At 42.3% G+C, this 13,331-nt stretch overlaps 1 protein-coding gene across 1 annotated transcript in view; it reads left to right on the top strand.

Annotated features, from left to right (window-relative positions):
• Positions 1–12,220, top strand: part of kif21b (kinesin family member 21B) — a 57,080-nt gene extending 44,860 nt beyond the window's left edge. Inside the window, exons 28-35 of the mRNA XM_042342095.1 lie at positions 4,933–5,069; positions 5,640–5,820; positions 7,011–7,175; positions 8,348–8,465; positions 8,576–8,746; positions 9,044–9,243; positions 10,009–10,161; positions 12,163–12,220. Coding sequence (XP_042198029.1) covers positions 4,933–5,069; positions 5,640–5,820; positions 7,011–7,175; positions 8,348–8,465; positions 8,576–8,746; positions 9,044–9,243; positions 10,009–10,108 — 1,072 coding nt within the window. The 3' untranslated portion in view covers positions 10,109–10,161; positions 12,163–12,220. The remainder of the gene's footprint in view (positions 1–4,932; positions 5,070–5,639; positions 5,821–7,010; positions 7,176–8,347; positions 8,466–8,575; positions 8,747–9,043; positions 9,244–10,008; positions 10,162–12,162) is intronic.
• Positions 12,221–13,331: the final 1,111 nt, after the last annotated feature.

The following is a 13,331-nucleotide window of genomic DNA, read 5'->3' as shown; positions in this document are numbered from 1 at the left end:
AAAAGAATAATGTTTTGAAGGAGTCTTTTTTTAATTTCGAGATCAAACCGGACTTTAGAAGTTATAAATTGAGTTAAAATCATGGATTCTCATTTAATTATTCAGGTTTAGAGTGCACTCTGACTCTGTCAACCCTCCTTTTAGCTGCTGTGTCAGCAAATGTAATATAATGTTGGATTGATTCCTTAGAGTACTGCTTCTGCCTTCCTTCTTTAGTCTATTTAACAGACTTGATGGTATGCATACTGGATATTGAGTTTGAAGGAGTGGGGTGGAGTCCACAGCAGAATAGGTTTTGTGTTACCTGGAGAGGAATTAGCTTTGTGCTTGTTAATGCCTTTGTATGTCCTTATTATTATTATTATTATTGTGATTGCGTCCGTGCCTGTGTGTGAATGTAGATGTACACTCCCAACTACAGTAATATAGTTGCCTTGTTAAATTCTTGTCCACCCAATTGTCTTGTTGAGTACAGATTATGTGCTAGCGGGTCAATTGTGACCAGGGATGAGGTATCGATCTGAGGTATCATTGCAACTGTGTTCTTATATGGCAGGAGAAACACGACTTTAATCCAATCTTTTCTCCTCAAGCTAATTCTGTGATGTGTTTCCAGGAGATAGTTTCCTAAGTCAGTGCGTCTGTTAGGCAGAGTACTCATTAACTGGCTTGTACGGTACATCCTTTAGCCCGGAGCTTGCATTTCCACTCCACTGGTGGGCAAGGACTGTATGTTCTCTTCCTGAACAGTGATAATGAGATGAGACTGTACGCAATGACCTTTTTTTCCAGGATCCTCACATCCCTCGTTTCTTTTTACGTAAACAACTAAAGATGGATCTTCCCACGGCTACTAAAATGCGGTCTGGGAAAATGGTTTTTAAAATGTCCCGTAGTGTGCCTTGAGGTTTCAGTCTGTGCAGCTTTCAGAGATACAGAGACTTGCATTTCTGTTAAGACGGCAACTCGAAGGGTCGGGATTTTGAACGTTGGTTGAACACAAAAGGTTCTTCGCCAGTGCAGTAAATTTCAGCGGCTCTCGGCTGCAACACTAGGTGGAGCAGTTGACAAGTCTCTTTCAATTCAATTGGAAAAAAGCCAATTGGATTGAGCTCCGCTTCAGAGCTCCTGTCAGGATCTGGATTAACTTGTTCTGGAGACGTAATAGCCACACGCTGTTAATGATGATATTATTATGCAAAGCATTAAAAAAAAATCAACTGTGTACTCAAACCTTTACTCATATCATAACCTGCTGTCTTTTCTGGCCCTCGGTATTTCCTGGCTAAAACTGCTCTAACCTGGCATACCTACTGTTGCTCTGATTTGTTCCCATCAATCGCTCTCTACTCCGCAGTGCAACATGCTGGAGCTCTCCCCTCTTTCTTCCCCCATAATCCTGCTGCTGTTTTGTTCATAGGTCTGATGACAGTGACTCCTCTCTCTCGGAGGTTCCCAGGTACAAGTTTCTTTTGTCGCTTCTTGCTTTGTGGAAGGCCCTCACTTCTGGCCTGCACTGTGGCCCGCATGAAGCTGGTGTTTTTTTTTGCTTCGCCTCTTGCATGCTACGTGTCTTGTGTTCCATCTGTCAAACATCGCACCCCGTGCCCAGAAGCGGCACAAAATCCCACACATTGGTTGGTTGATTGTCGGCTCATTTTGATTGTCACTGACTTTTAAAGGAGGTTTTATTTACGTTGGTTTGGTTTCTGTGTATATTTTGTGTGTGTGTGCGGGGTCTCTTGGTTGGGCTGATCTATTGCATGCACTTTTCATTTGGAGGATGTAACTTGTATTTAGCGTGTGTGTCTTTTTTTTATAAACGAGAGCAGCTAAAGTCACAATAAAAAATTTCTAGCGTTATTTGTCGCGTATCGATCTGCCTGTGATGTTAACCTTTCACCGGAATGACTAACACGGACACGAGGAAAATGATTTTGCTTTACCGAGCCCGGGCTCTGTTCAGCTTCTAGCTGTTTTAGAGAGTCTCGGCTCACTCGAGGATTAGACGTAAGGGTTTTAGATTCAGAATGGAGGTTTCTCTTCTAAAAATAGCATAGGTGTATTTAAGGGAAAGCTAGATAGGTACATGAGAGAGAAAGGAATAGAAGGTTATGCTTGAAGGCTTAGTTGAGGAACAGTAGGAGGAGACTCATGTGGAACATGAACACTGGCATAGACCAGTTGGGCCGAACGGCCTGTTTCTGTGCCTTATATTCTAATATATTCTAATGTGTGGATGTGAAAGCTAATCCTGAAGATTTTCGCAGGTGTCGATATTCTGCAGCTCTGCGGAGTTGTGAGTTAGATATTGGGGCTTTACCCTGCATGTGAATGGATCTTGCATTTCAGTGTTACTGCCCCTTTACACCCCAACATGTTGACCATTTTCCCCTTTCCTGAATTTGATGGTGAATGCTATAAAATCTATTGAATAGCTTGCGAAGATTCAATGCTGAGTCAAATCTGTCCTCGTCCTGAAACCCTGGTTAAAACCCTGACCATGGTACCTTAACCACAAGCCAATGGACATCGGTCTGATGGGCCAGCACAGTATGAGACTTAAATTCTGTTTCCCCACCCAACCCACACCCGACAGATTAATTATCACGTCTTAACAGACAGCGATTTCTAACGGCATGTACATTGTGTTGAATTGCGGCATCTCCACTCTAACACCATCTACTTCCAACGTGTTAGAACAAGCGAGCTGGTGTGACATTCATCTGCTTACAGGACAGAATCCCCAACTCCCTTTCCTCATCAAGACCCTCCTCTTCGAGTGTGTCTTCGGCCATTCCTACCCTCCCTGCCCTCCACCCTCCCTGATCCCAACCCCACTCCCGTTCGGGTCGTAATCCCTGACTGCTCAGCGCCTTGGGACGGCCTCCCGACATGAAAGGCGCTTTACAAATGTAATTTTGTATTGTACTGAGGAATCCCTTTAGAAACCATCACAATTCACCGCAATTGAAATTTGCGACATTTCCAAACGGGAAATGAATGGGATAATTAACCCGGACAGTCTTGATTGCGCAAAACTGCAGTGCAAAAAGGACTTGCGTTTCTGCCCGCAAACACAGAGCGTTCAGCTAATGTTTTTTATCATGAAAAAGCAACCGGCTCTAACATCAATTGATGATCAGACAGTGTGTGTGGGTGTGTATACATAAAAAATTGCTGGAAGCAGCAGATTTATTTTGTTGTCTGGTTTCTAAACCAAAGTCACAAAGCGTCCTCCAGTTAATTTTTAAACTGGATCGAAACCCATCTGTCTTCCATGAGTTAAGGTTGTCAAGCGTATGCATTTTTACAGTCTTGTACAGTCTTTCGTCGCGCCTTGCTGAATAAGTGAAGCATGCAAAAATCTTTGAAGGTACGCCTTGGTTAAGAGAAGATGGAAAGTGTATTTTTTTCCCCCCTTGTTAATTAATTAATTAATTAATTAATCAATCTGCTTTTGTAGGCCTTGTTTCTTTTAGGATTTATGTTGCTCTCTGCGAAAAGTGGAAACGGAAAGAAAACCCTTGGGTGGGGGAGAGGAGTTAATATTTTTCTAGATTTTTTTTTTCCAACTCCATGCTTTATCTTAAATGTTATTTTTCAATTCCCACGTCTCGCCCACTCGAATTATTGAGGAAGGTTCTTTCTCGAAGGCAGAAAATGAGAATTCCATACTTGATCGTGTTTCTGCGATGGCCCAATTTTTACACACACCTCTGCAAATGTTTGCCATAATTTTCTTTCGACCCCCACCCCACCTCCCCAAAATATAAAGCTGTAATTTGGATAAAAACAATCACAATTCTAAAAACGCCTACACCCGCAACCAAAAAGCTTTGGCAGCAAAAATGTGGTGCTGGTGCATTTTTGTATCCCCTTGCGTTCAGCAGTGATCTGTTTCTTTGAAAAAGCAATCCACGCTGGAGACATTTTGACTGGAAGGCTTATTACTTATTGATCGCAACTCATCAAAGGCCACTCTTGAGATTTGTAGGACACCTTTCCATACTGCTTATTCATCTCAGTTGCATAGCTTCACTTTCGAGAGTAAACATTGATCTTGCGAGCTTCTGAACTCTTCTGCTTGTAAAGTTTGGGTTATGTTAACACTGTGGTTAGTTTTTGCTGACAATGAAGGACAGTGGGAACAATACAACCATTTGGCCTCTGTTCACCTAAACCCGGTTGTTAGTCGATTGATGAAAGTCAAATAGACCATGAATAGAAGCATGATATCTTGGGATGAAAGCTATTCTGTTTAATTCATCTGAATTCTACAACCTTCAGTCATTCTTGCCCAAAATTACTCTTTCCCTGTAGATGTTTTTCTAATTTTTTGCTCATCAGATGGGAGTTAGCATTTTTTCCCCTCTCATACCAGTGAAGGAGACTTTAACTGGTTTATAGGTCAGCCGCTTGATCAAAATAACAATAGTAGGTGTCGGAGAAAGTTAACTTGCTTATTTCCCGGAGAGTTTTGTAACTAGGATCACTTAGGCAAGTCCTCGGTGAAGGGATGCGTGGTTTGAGGCAATAACATTGTGTAAGTGGCTTCACAGTTAAGGTGCTGGTGGTTCGGGATGCTAAGTCAACACCAAACTCTTATGCCTGTGTCGTGCTGGCTTCATTATTTAGGACATGCGTGTGTTTAAAAATGACACTATTTTATTCTTCCTTGGAAGGTTAAGTCTTTTTAATTCTCTGTGAATTTAGGGCGTGTTCAGTCAGCATTCAGTAGCACTTACGAACATTAAGTGAAGGATAGGCAGCAGATCAGATTTAGTATTCACCAAACATTTCCTTCTGTATTCTGGTTTACATTTTAATAGAAGCCACTTTTAAGTTACCCAGCGACCATCCTGAGTAAATCCCACAGCACTTTGGGTCATTGAGTGATTTAATTTAACCCACTGTGTATTCTTTTATCAGGGGTGTGATTAACCCAGTTGGCAATGCCAAGAGCAGTAGGACTGCCCCGCTCCAAAGCATCTCTGTTGCCGAAGGACATTCAAAACCTGTCCTGTGTCTGGAAGCGACTGATGACCTGCTGTTCACTGGATCCAAAGGTGAAGATAATATTGTGTGGCAAAGATGCAAATTGATTATAATGAAGGGGTTAAACTTACAACTTACTCTGGCTTTCATGTTGTATCTTGGAACCAAATAGTCAAAAGATTTTCTGTACCAAATAGTAGTGGAGGACATAGGGTATGGACAGATGGAAATGAAAGACTTTGTGGGATGCAATGGTTTGTGTGTTTTGGATGGAGAGGCAGGATGCTGACTGTGGAGGGAGGGATGCAAGGGTTGAATGGCAGAGATAGACGATTATTTTTTGGCAGCTATTGTTTGCCTTTAGGTGTGACAGTACCTTTATAATTCTTTCCCTCGGGAGATGCCGAGTTGATTGAGACCCACGATAGACTAGCTTGTGCGTCATTCGCTGTTGAAGGAAGGAGTGGGCTCGAACGGGTTAAGTGTCCGTTTCACAATCCTTTCGGCTTTTGACTTGTTTAAAATAGAGCAGACGCCGAATTGTGAGATTTTGATTTTGAGTCTAATTCATAATCGTTTTGTTCTTATGTTCGTTGTCTTCGCTGTCTTCTGCTCACCCTCATGTGCTGTTATGTTTTCAGATCGCACTTGTAAAGTGTGGAATTTGGCCACTGGCCAGGAAATCAGTACTTTGAAGGGACATCCGAACAATGTGGTCTCTGTCAAGTACTGCAGCTACTCCAGCCTGGTGTTTACTGTTTCAACATCGTACATTAAACTGTGGGACATCCGAGATTCTCCCAAGTGCATCAGAACGCTAACGTAAGCATAATAAAGGCGTTAGTAATTCTTGCATTTGGTAAACGTTCCTTTCACGCCAGGAGGACATCTCGAAACGCTTCACAGAATATAACTTAATTCATGTGAAGTATGGCGACTGTATATTTTGTACAGCGAACAAAGGAATTTTACTCCTAATGGAAGTCTGACAATATTCAAGGCCGAGCTATTTAAGGCCAAACTGAAGAAAGATGGCACAGTTAAATGCCATCATAAATATTCATGATCTCACTATCTTCGAGAACAGAGGTTTGCATTTAAATAGCGCCCTTCACCCTGGATAGCATCTCGGAATTGCTTGATTATATTCATTTGTGATTGGATTTTTTTTCATCTTTTTATCTGTTCGCCACTATTTTCTACTTGTGTATCTGTTTTTTCTTCTTTCATAAAGAATGGTTATATCTTCAAAGCAAACTTGTCTTCAAACCAAAACCTAAGCATTCGTGAACAAATCAATCCTTGTCCAAACTGCACTCCTCTAAATAAAGACATCAGAAAGAATTATTCTCAAGGCTTTTAAATAATGGTTTACATTAATCCAAATTAGGTTTATTTGTGGCTTTACTATTGCTGTAATGTCACGGTAGACTTCATAGGACATCAGTGGATTAAATGGGAGGTTTATAGATATTGATCACTCGTAGGTTTCTGTCATAGAATTCTGTCAAAGAAATCAAAATAGTCTGAGCAGAAATTCACACATCTAGTCATTAATTTCAATCTAATAGTAATAATAATTTTTATATTTGATATAGCACCTTATCACATCGTTGAGATATCTCAAAGAACGTCACAGGATAACATGTAAAGCGGATTGACTTGTGTATTTTGTGGGCGAAATCTAATCTGAAAAGCTAATCAATTTAAACTTAAACCATTGATTCTTTAACTAGGATTCATGAACCCAATTTTAAAAATGGACGTTTGATCCTAACCTATACCTTTGAACAATGGAGAGATTAAGATTTCCACTTCATTGGAAGAAACCGACTGTAACTTTGGCTTGTCCTCATTGCTGTTTTATTGTTGTTAATTATATACTTGCTTGTGGATGGGAAGCCAATTTACAGAGCACTTGAGCCACAATTGGAATAAAATTGAGTAGGGTCCAAAATGCCAGTGTGTAACAGTTTGAAGATGAATGACCATCTGCTTTCCTTATTGCCCAGCTCCTCGGGTCAGGTCATTTCAGGCGATGCGTGTGCCAGCACAGCCAGCAGAACAGTCAGCATTGCCCAAGGTGAGCACCAGATCAACCAGATCGCATTGAACCCTGCTGGCACTCTCCTCTATGCTGCTACCGGAAACTCGGTTCGGATCTGGGACCTTAAAAGGTAAGATTGCTTTACTGAATGCAATACAATACAACATTACATTTATATAATGCCTTCCACGTTGGGAGGACGCCTCAAGGCCCTGGACAGTCAGGGATTTGACCCGAGCCCAGGTGGGAGGAGGGATTGGGGTGAGGGAGGGTGGAGGGCAGGGAGGATAGGAGGGTGGGCTGAAGGCACGTTGGAAAAGGAAGGTTTGTTGAGAGGTGCCTTGAAGGAGGCAAGGGAAGGGAATGTGGGTTGGAGCTCCAGAAGGTGGGGATATAGAGAGGCTGAAGGCCCAATTGCCGATGATGAAGCTGGCCGGATGGTGGATATGGACCAGCCAGAGCCTGCTGAGCGGAGGGAGTGGACAGGTTGATATGGGGTGAGCAGGTCACTGAAGTAGGAAGGGGAAATACCGTGGACGGCCTCGATGGCAAGGACGAGGATTTTGAATTCCATCCCCTTTTCTGCATGGGAGTTTCAGAACAAGACATTTAACACAGCGATTAGGCTTGAGATTAAGACGGCTTTAACTATTGAAAGGTTTGAGATCCGTGAATGTTTTTTAGTTGATGATATTGCATGATCATTGCCTTCCAACTAATTTTGAGGAGTATAAATATATAATCCTCGTATTTGCCTGAGACAGGATCTAGAACGTCAAAGCGTTTCATAGCACGTCGCAGGCAAATGCTGTCAAGTGTGTTTGTAGGGGAAATGCACCATCCAATTTATGCACAGCAAAGCCGCAACAAACAGCCATGAGGTGAATAACCGATTGATTTCATACCCAGGGGTTATTCCAGTAATATAAATAAATGCCTCACCTTGCTTGCTCGGAAGAACCCGTATTTTTTTTCCAAAATGCAGTGTCAGCTGGACACCTGAAATAAAAATAAACTCTGAAACAATCGTCTCATTTGTCACTCAACAATTTGTCGCGCATTTCCTGCTTTTCGGTTTCTTTCAAAATGAACTTTTTCCATCTTAAACAAAGGATCTTTTAGTTAATTTTGGTGTTTCAGGACTGCTTTTGGTCTTCCTCCAGTATTTATGTCTTGTTTCTTTTCTTCTGATTGTTTCTTGATCTCGCTCCCCCCCCACCCCCCACCCATACCCCTTTATACCCCCCCCTTTCTCTCCTCCACCGCTCTCACTCCTTTTCTCTCCCTCTCTCTTCTTTACAGAATGCAGCCCGTTGGGAAACTGACAGGTCACATTGGACCAGTGATGTGCCTCACTGTGGAGAAGATGGCACCGAAACATGACCTAGTCATCACCGGATCAAAGGATCACTATGTGAAGGTAACGTTCTTGTAACTCGTCAACAACAACAATTTATACAGCGTCTCTCATGTCAGGAGGATGTCTTCAACCCCTTGCTTTTTTTTCCCCACTTTTTTTTTTTTTTGCAGAAGTTTGAAATTGCAGAAGGTACTCTTGGAAACGTCGGTCCCACGCACAACTTTGAGCCTCCTCACTACGATGGGATCGAGTCTTTGGCCATCCACGAGGACATCCTCTTCAGTGGCTCCCGGGACAATGGGATCAAGAAATGGGACCTGGAACAGCAAGAGCTATTACAGGTACAACACTGAATTTACATCACCTTGTTGAGGGTAAAGAGTCTATTTGATGTCTAATGCATGTGTCAGTGTATGGAATATTAATATAATTATATTAGTTGGTTTGTGCTTTTGCAATGTATAAAAATAATAATAATCCTTGTGTTTGACATAGTGCCTTGTTATGTCATTGAAACGTCTCAAAGCACTTTGCAGAGTTTGCATTATCAAATGTAAGTATTATTATTAATGTTAAAGTGTAGTAACTGTGTCCTTGTGTGGGCTGAGCTGTAATACTTGTATCTTGATTTTGTTTAGCAAATTCCTAATGCCCATAAGGATTGGGTGTGTGCCTTGGCTTTTGTACCTGGTCGCTCTCTGTTACTGAGCGGTTGCCGAGGAGGGGTGCTCAAAGTGTGGAACATAGACAACTTCTCACCACTGGGAGAGATCCGAGGACACGACAGCCCCATTAATGCCATCTGCACAAATTCCAGCAAGATTTTCACTGCTTCCAGGTAGGTAGATAACACCAGAGCAGGTTTACAGCACTCCATTAAATGAATCAATCACCCCATGAAAGGACCGGCTTGATTAATAAGAGGGGGAACGGTAAGTTGGAGGTGGAAATATTGCAGGAGTTTTGTTTCCACGGATTGATGTTATTGCTTTGTTTGGCCACTGATTAAATTATTATACACTTGTGTGGTTGATTTGGAACTGCCAGATAAATATTAACATAACCAATTTAACTCATCTGTTCCGCACATTCCTAGTGGAATTTTATCTGGGCAGTACAGTAGAAATTAACCGACCTCATTAAAACCATATCCTTTACTTGCCAGGTCTGAAAAACATGCTTTGTTCTGTTGAGCGTTGGTCGATGGGTGGGTGGTGGTGGGAGAGGCCTGTTGTGGACATCTGTTTGACATAAAATGGGTGTAAGATTTTTGCTCTCAGTTTGACTGTGCATGCCAGAACTGTACTGCGCTTTGGGAACCCTCGACCCAGGTTAAAAGAGAAGTTGCACTCTTAACAAAGCGCTTAATAATGGTGCCCGTTCTGTAAACCGATAACAAATGGAAATGATCTGACGCATGACGACCATTTTATATTTCCAGTTCTTGTGTCAGGCTTCGGTATATCCTTGGATCTTTCTTTCTCCCTCCTGCCCTCCCTCCCCACCCCACCCCCCCACCCCACACTTTCCTCTATCTCTTACCTTCCAAACTTATCGCTGCATGTCTCTCTCTCTCTTTTGTTCCCTTTCCTGTGTCCTACAGCGATTGCCGGGTGAAGCTGTGGAATTATGTTGCTGGCCTGACTCCATGTCTGCCTCGCCGCGTCCTTGCCATTAAAGGCCGTGCCAGTAGCGTTCCTTAAGCTCCTGATTTCTGCTCTGGTCCGTACTTGACTCTTCTTTGCTGCTCGTTTTGGTATGGTGATCCTCTTCTCAACCTTTCTGAATATACGTAGCCTGGACAGCCTTTAAACTTCCTTCTGAAACTTCATGTCCCGCAAGCTATTTGATTTGCCAACTATGATATCTCAATGATTACTTCAGGCTTAACTGAACGATAGCTACAAATCCTAAACGACAAACTCACCCACAAATATACAGTCGCTGCCCTTCACAGTAACATCCTGTGAAACTCTTCGAGACTCAATAAGTCAAAGATTTATTTTCTAATCTATTGTGATTTTAGAGCTTTTGATAAGTAGCTTTCCCTTCTCTGCATGGGAATAAATTAACTCATATTTAGGAGAATTGATTGACTTGAGGCTCAGTTACTCGAAGTTAAAGCTCAAATTTGGGTCTATAACGCTATTCCTCCACAAGTTATCCTGATGTCTTAATGCACTTGTTCTGTGCTCGAGCTAATTGCACCTTAATTGAGTGGAATGCTATTGATTGAATGCCACACTTCCCCATACAGTTGATGACCCACTCACTCATTGCCATGGTAAGGACATTTGCAATGGGTTATCGGGGAGAATCGGGTGGGTGGACTCCAACATGGATCAATACTGTTTTTCTGCCTCATGTTATGCAAAAAAAAATCTTAAGGAATAAAGAGTCTAATACAAGCCATAAATCCTCCCTCGAAATTCAACATGTACGTACAGATCTGCCAATGCCACCTTCAAACTGGACAATTGTGCAAATGGCTGAATGACCTTTGCTCTGCTGTGTCCCTTCAGTGTTTGTTACGGTCTTGGTGATCAATACAGGATAAGTAGGGTTTTTTTTAAAGATTGGGCAATAACTTGTAGCGAGTAAAATCTTAACTCAGGCTTTAAGCATAATTTGTGTCGTTCAGATTTGATTTTCCCTCCAGCCTTTTACTTTATTTCTTTCTTTCTTTCACTCATTTTCATTGTGCCTTTCGCTCTTCCCTGCTAACACCGCACCGCCCTGAATCTCTTGAGAGTCTGGAAATTTGTATGTTAACTGATCACTGCCTTAAACCAGAGTCTACTGCGCTTTGCTGGGGTGGGGAGTGGGGGGAGTTGGCTGCTCTTCATTGATGGGAGGTGCCGTCTTTTGGATGAGATGTTAAACCGAGATCCCTTCTCTGTGCCAGTTCAAGTGGATGTTAAACATCCTGTGGCGCTATTCGAAAGGAAAAGGGAGTTTCTCCCTGTGTCCTGGCCAACAATAATACCCCAGATTAATAAAGAAAAAAGGTGGTTCACTTCATGGCTGTTTGTTTTGTGGGGGCGTTGCTGGGTGCAAATTGGCTGCCGCTTTTGCCTACAAATACACGGTCAATAGACTTCACAATAAAACGTGGGAAGCACTTGATGACATAAGGCGCTATATCCAATACTGGAATTATTGTTGGAAAGTATTGGTGACTGTTACATTGCTAGTAGACACCCACTTGCCTGCAGGAGCTTGGTGAGTATGGTATTTTATTAGCTCAGGTTAAAAACAGAGTGAGGGGCTCAATCACAACAAATGGGTGTTCCTCAGACCATACCAATATCCCCGCAAACATAGGAGTCACTACAAGGCGAAACCTTGGGCAAGTTTCCTTACTCCACACACCTAGTAATAATCCCTCCAAAAAACAAAACAATAATAAATTGGCCATTTTCAATCCGCGCCTGTTTGTGGGGACGCCGCTGTGCGCAATTGGCTGCCGCGTTTCACCCACAAATATACAGTCAATTCACTTTACAGCGTATTCTGTGAAGTGCTTTGAGATGTCGAGAAGACGTGAAAAGCACTACATGAAATGCCAGGATTATTATTATAAGGCGGATTTGAAATTACAAAAATCTATTGCCGATTTGCTTTTATTTTTTAAAAAAACACTTCGCGGCTCAATCAAGTGACTACTTTGGAAGAACGTGCTTCTTTCAGAGTCGAAGATCTGTCGTCCGAAACCCCGAGTAACTTTTCCCCCCCACCCCCACACGTTTTCTTTCAGTGACTGCAAAATAAAAACCTGGATCACGAAAGGATTGTCAAACGAACACACGCCGGACATTATGACACTTCCCGACTGATGCGTCCGCAGTTTCGAAGTCTGCCGTCATTCTCCTCAAAGGTTACTTTCGCAGAAGAATAACTAGGATTGGGACGCGAGATTGGAAAGCCGTGTTTCGTGTCCTGACCAAAGAACAGTACAGTTTTGGTGGTGGCTCTCTGAACTGACGAGCTTGCAAGCTACCGCCTTGTAGCTCATTTCTACCACTTGATTGGTGTCGAAGTTTTGCTTCCATCAAGATAACAACAAGCTGCACACCTACATTAGGTGCAGTCTTTCTGCACGTTCGGCAAGTGAGGCTCTTTCGTGCAAGGACTCGCTCCTGCAGGAGGGTTCTCCAATTGCATTTGTTTAATTTTAACGCAATGCATAACACTTGAATGAAATCCTGTGTTGTATTTATGGCAACAGATGATGGTTTTGCAGGTGGATAAATTCCTCTTGAGATGCATGAGCAGGTGGGAATCTGTGATGATCTGGGCAGGTATTCAGAACTACTGAGTGTATGCATTGCTAATACTTCCTTCCTACACTGTTGTCACTTAGACATTGCAATTTAGAGCATTGATTCCCTCGCAGACATAATATCTGCTTTGACTGTTAGTCCGTGTTATTGGAGTATGTGGGGTGGGGTGGGGGGACCTCAATCTGAGTCTAGACGTAGACTTTCTCTGAGCATTTCTGAGCATGGCTGTTCAGGACGATTCACTTTTAATTGAAGCAGTTTGTCCTTGAGTTTCTTTGTAAGAAGTTCAGGAAACTGGCTTCAAAATGCTGACTGAATTTTAAGAATTATTCGAACGTTGAGGAAATGCTAAGAAGAAGAAAAAGAACATCACCTGGGCAGAACTTCTCCTCTCACCCCATCACAAATCTCTAGAATATCCCTTTCTTTGCAAGTAATGGAGGCATATCCTAGTGTAAGGAATTTTACAATGTGCATTTACTTTACAATCTAATTTATCTCCATTATAACTACAAGCATAAACCTTGGTCCCTGTACCGTAACTACTAGGAAGGTTATACCTGAGCACTAGAGGAGGGGAGGTTTTAGGATGGAAATAAAATCCCAACCTTAATTTTGACTTGACCGTTCATCTTAATGAACC

This window comes from Callorhinchus milii, unplaced genomic scaffold, assembly GCF_018977255.1.
Source record: "Callorhinchus milii isolate IMCB2004 unplaced genomic scaffold, IMCB_Cmil_1.0 Scaffold19, whole genome shotgun sequence".
Classification (NCBI taxonomy): Eukaryota; Metazoa; Chordata; class Chondrichthyes; order Chimaeriformes; family Callorhinchidae; genus Callorhinchus; species Callorhinchus milii.
This window is presented reverse-complemented; position numbering and strand designations above follow the sequence as displayed.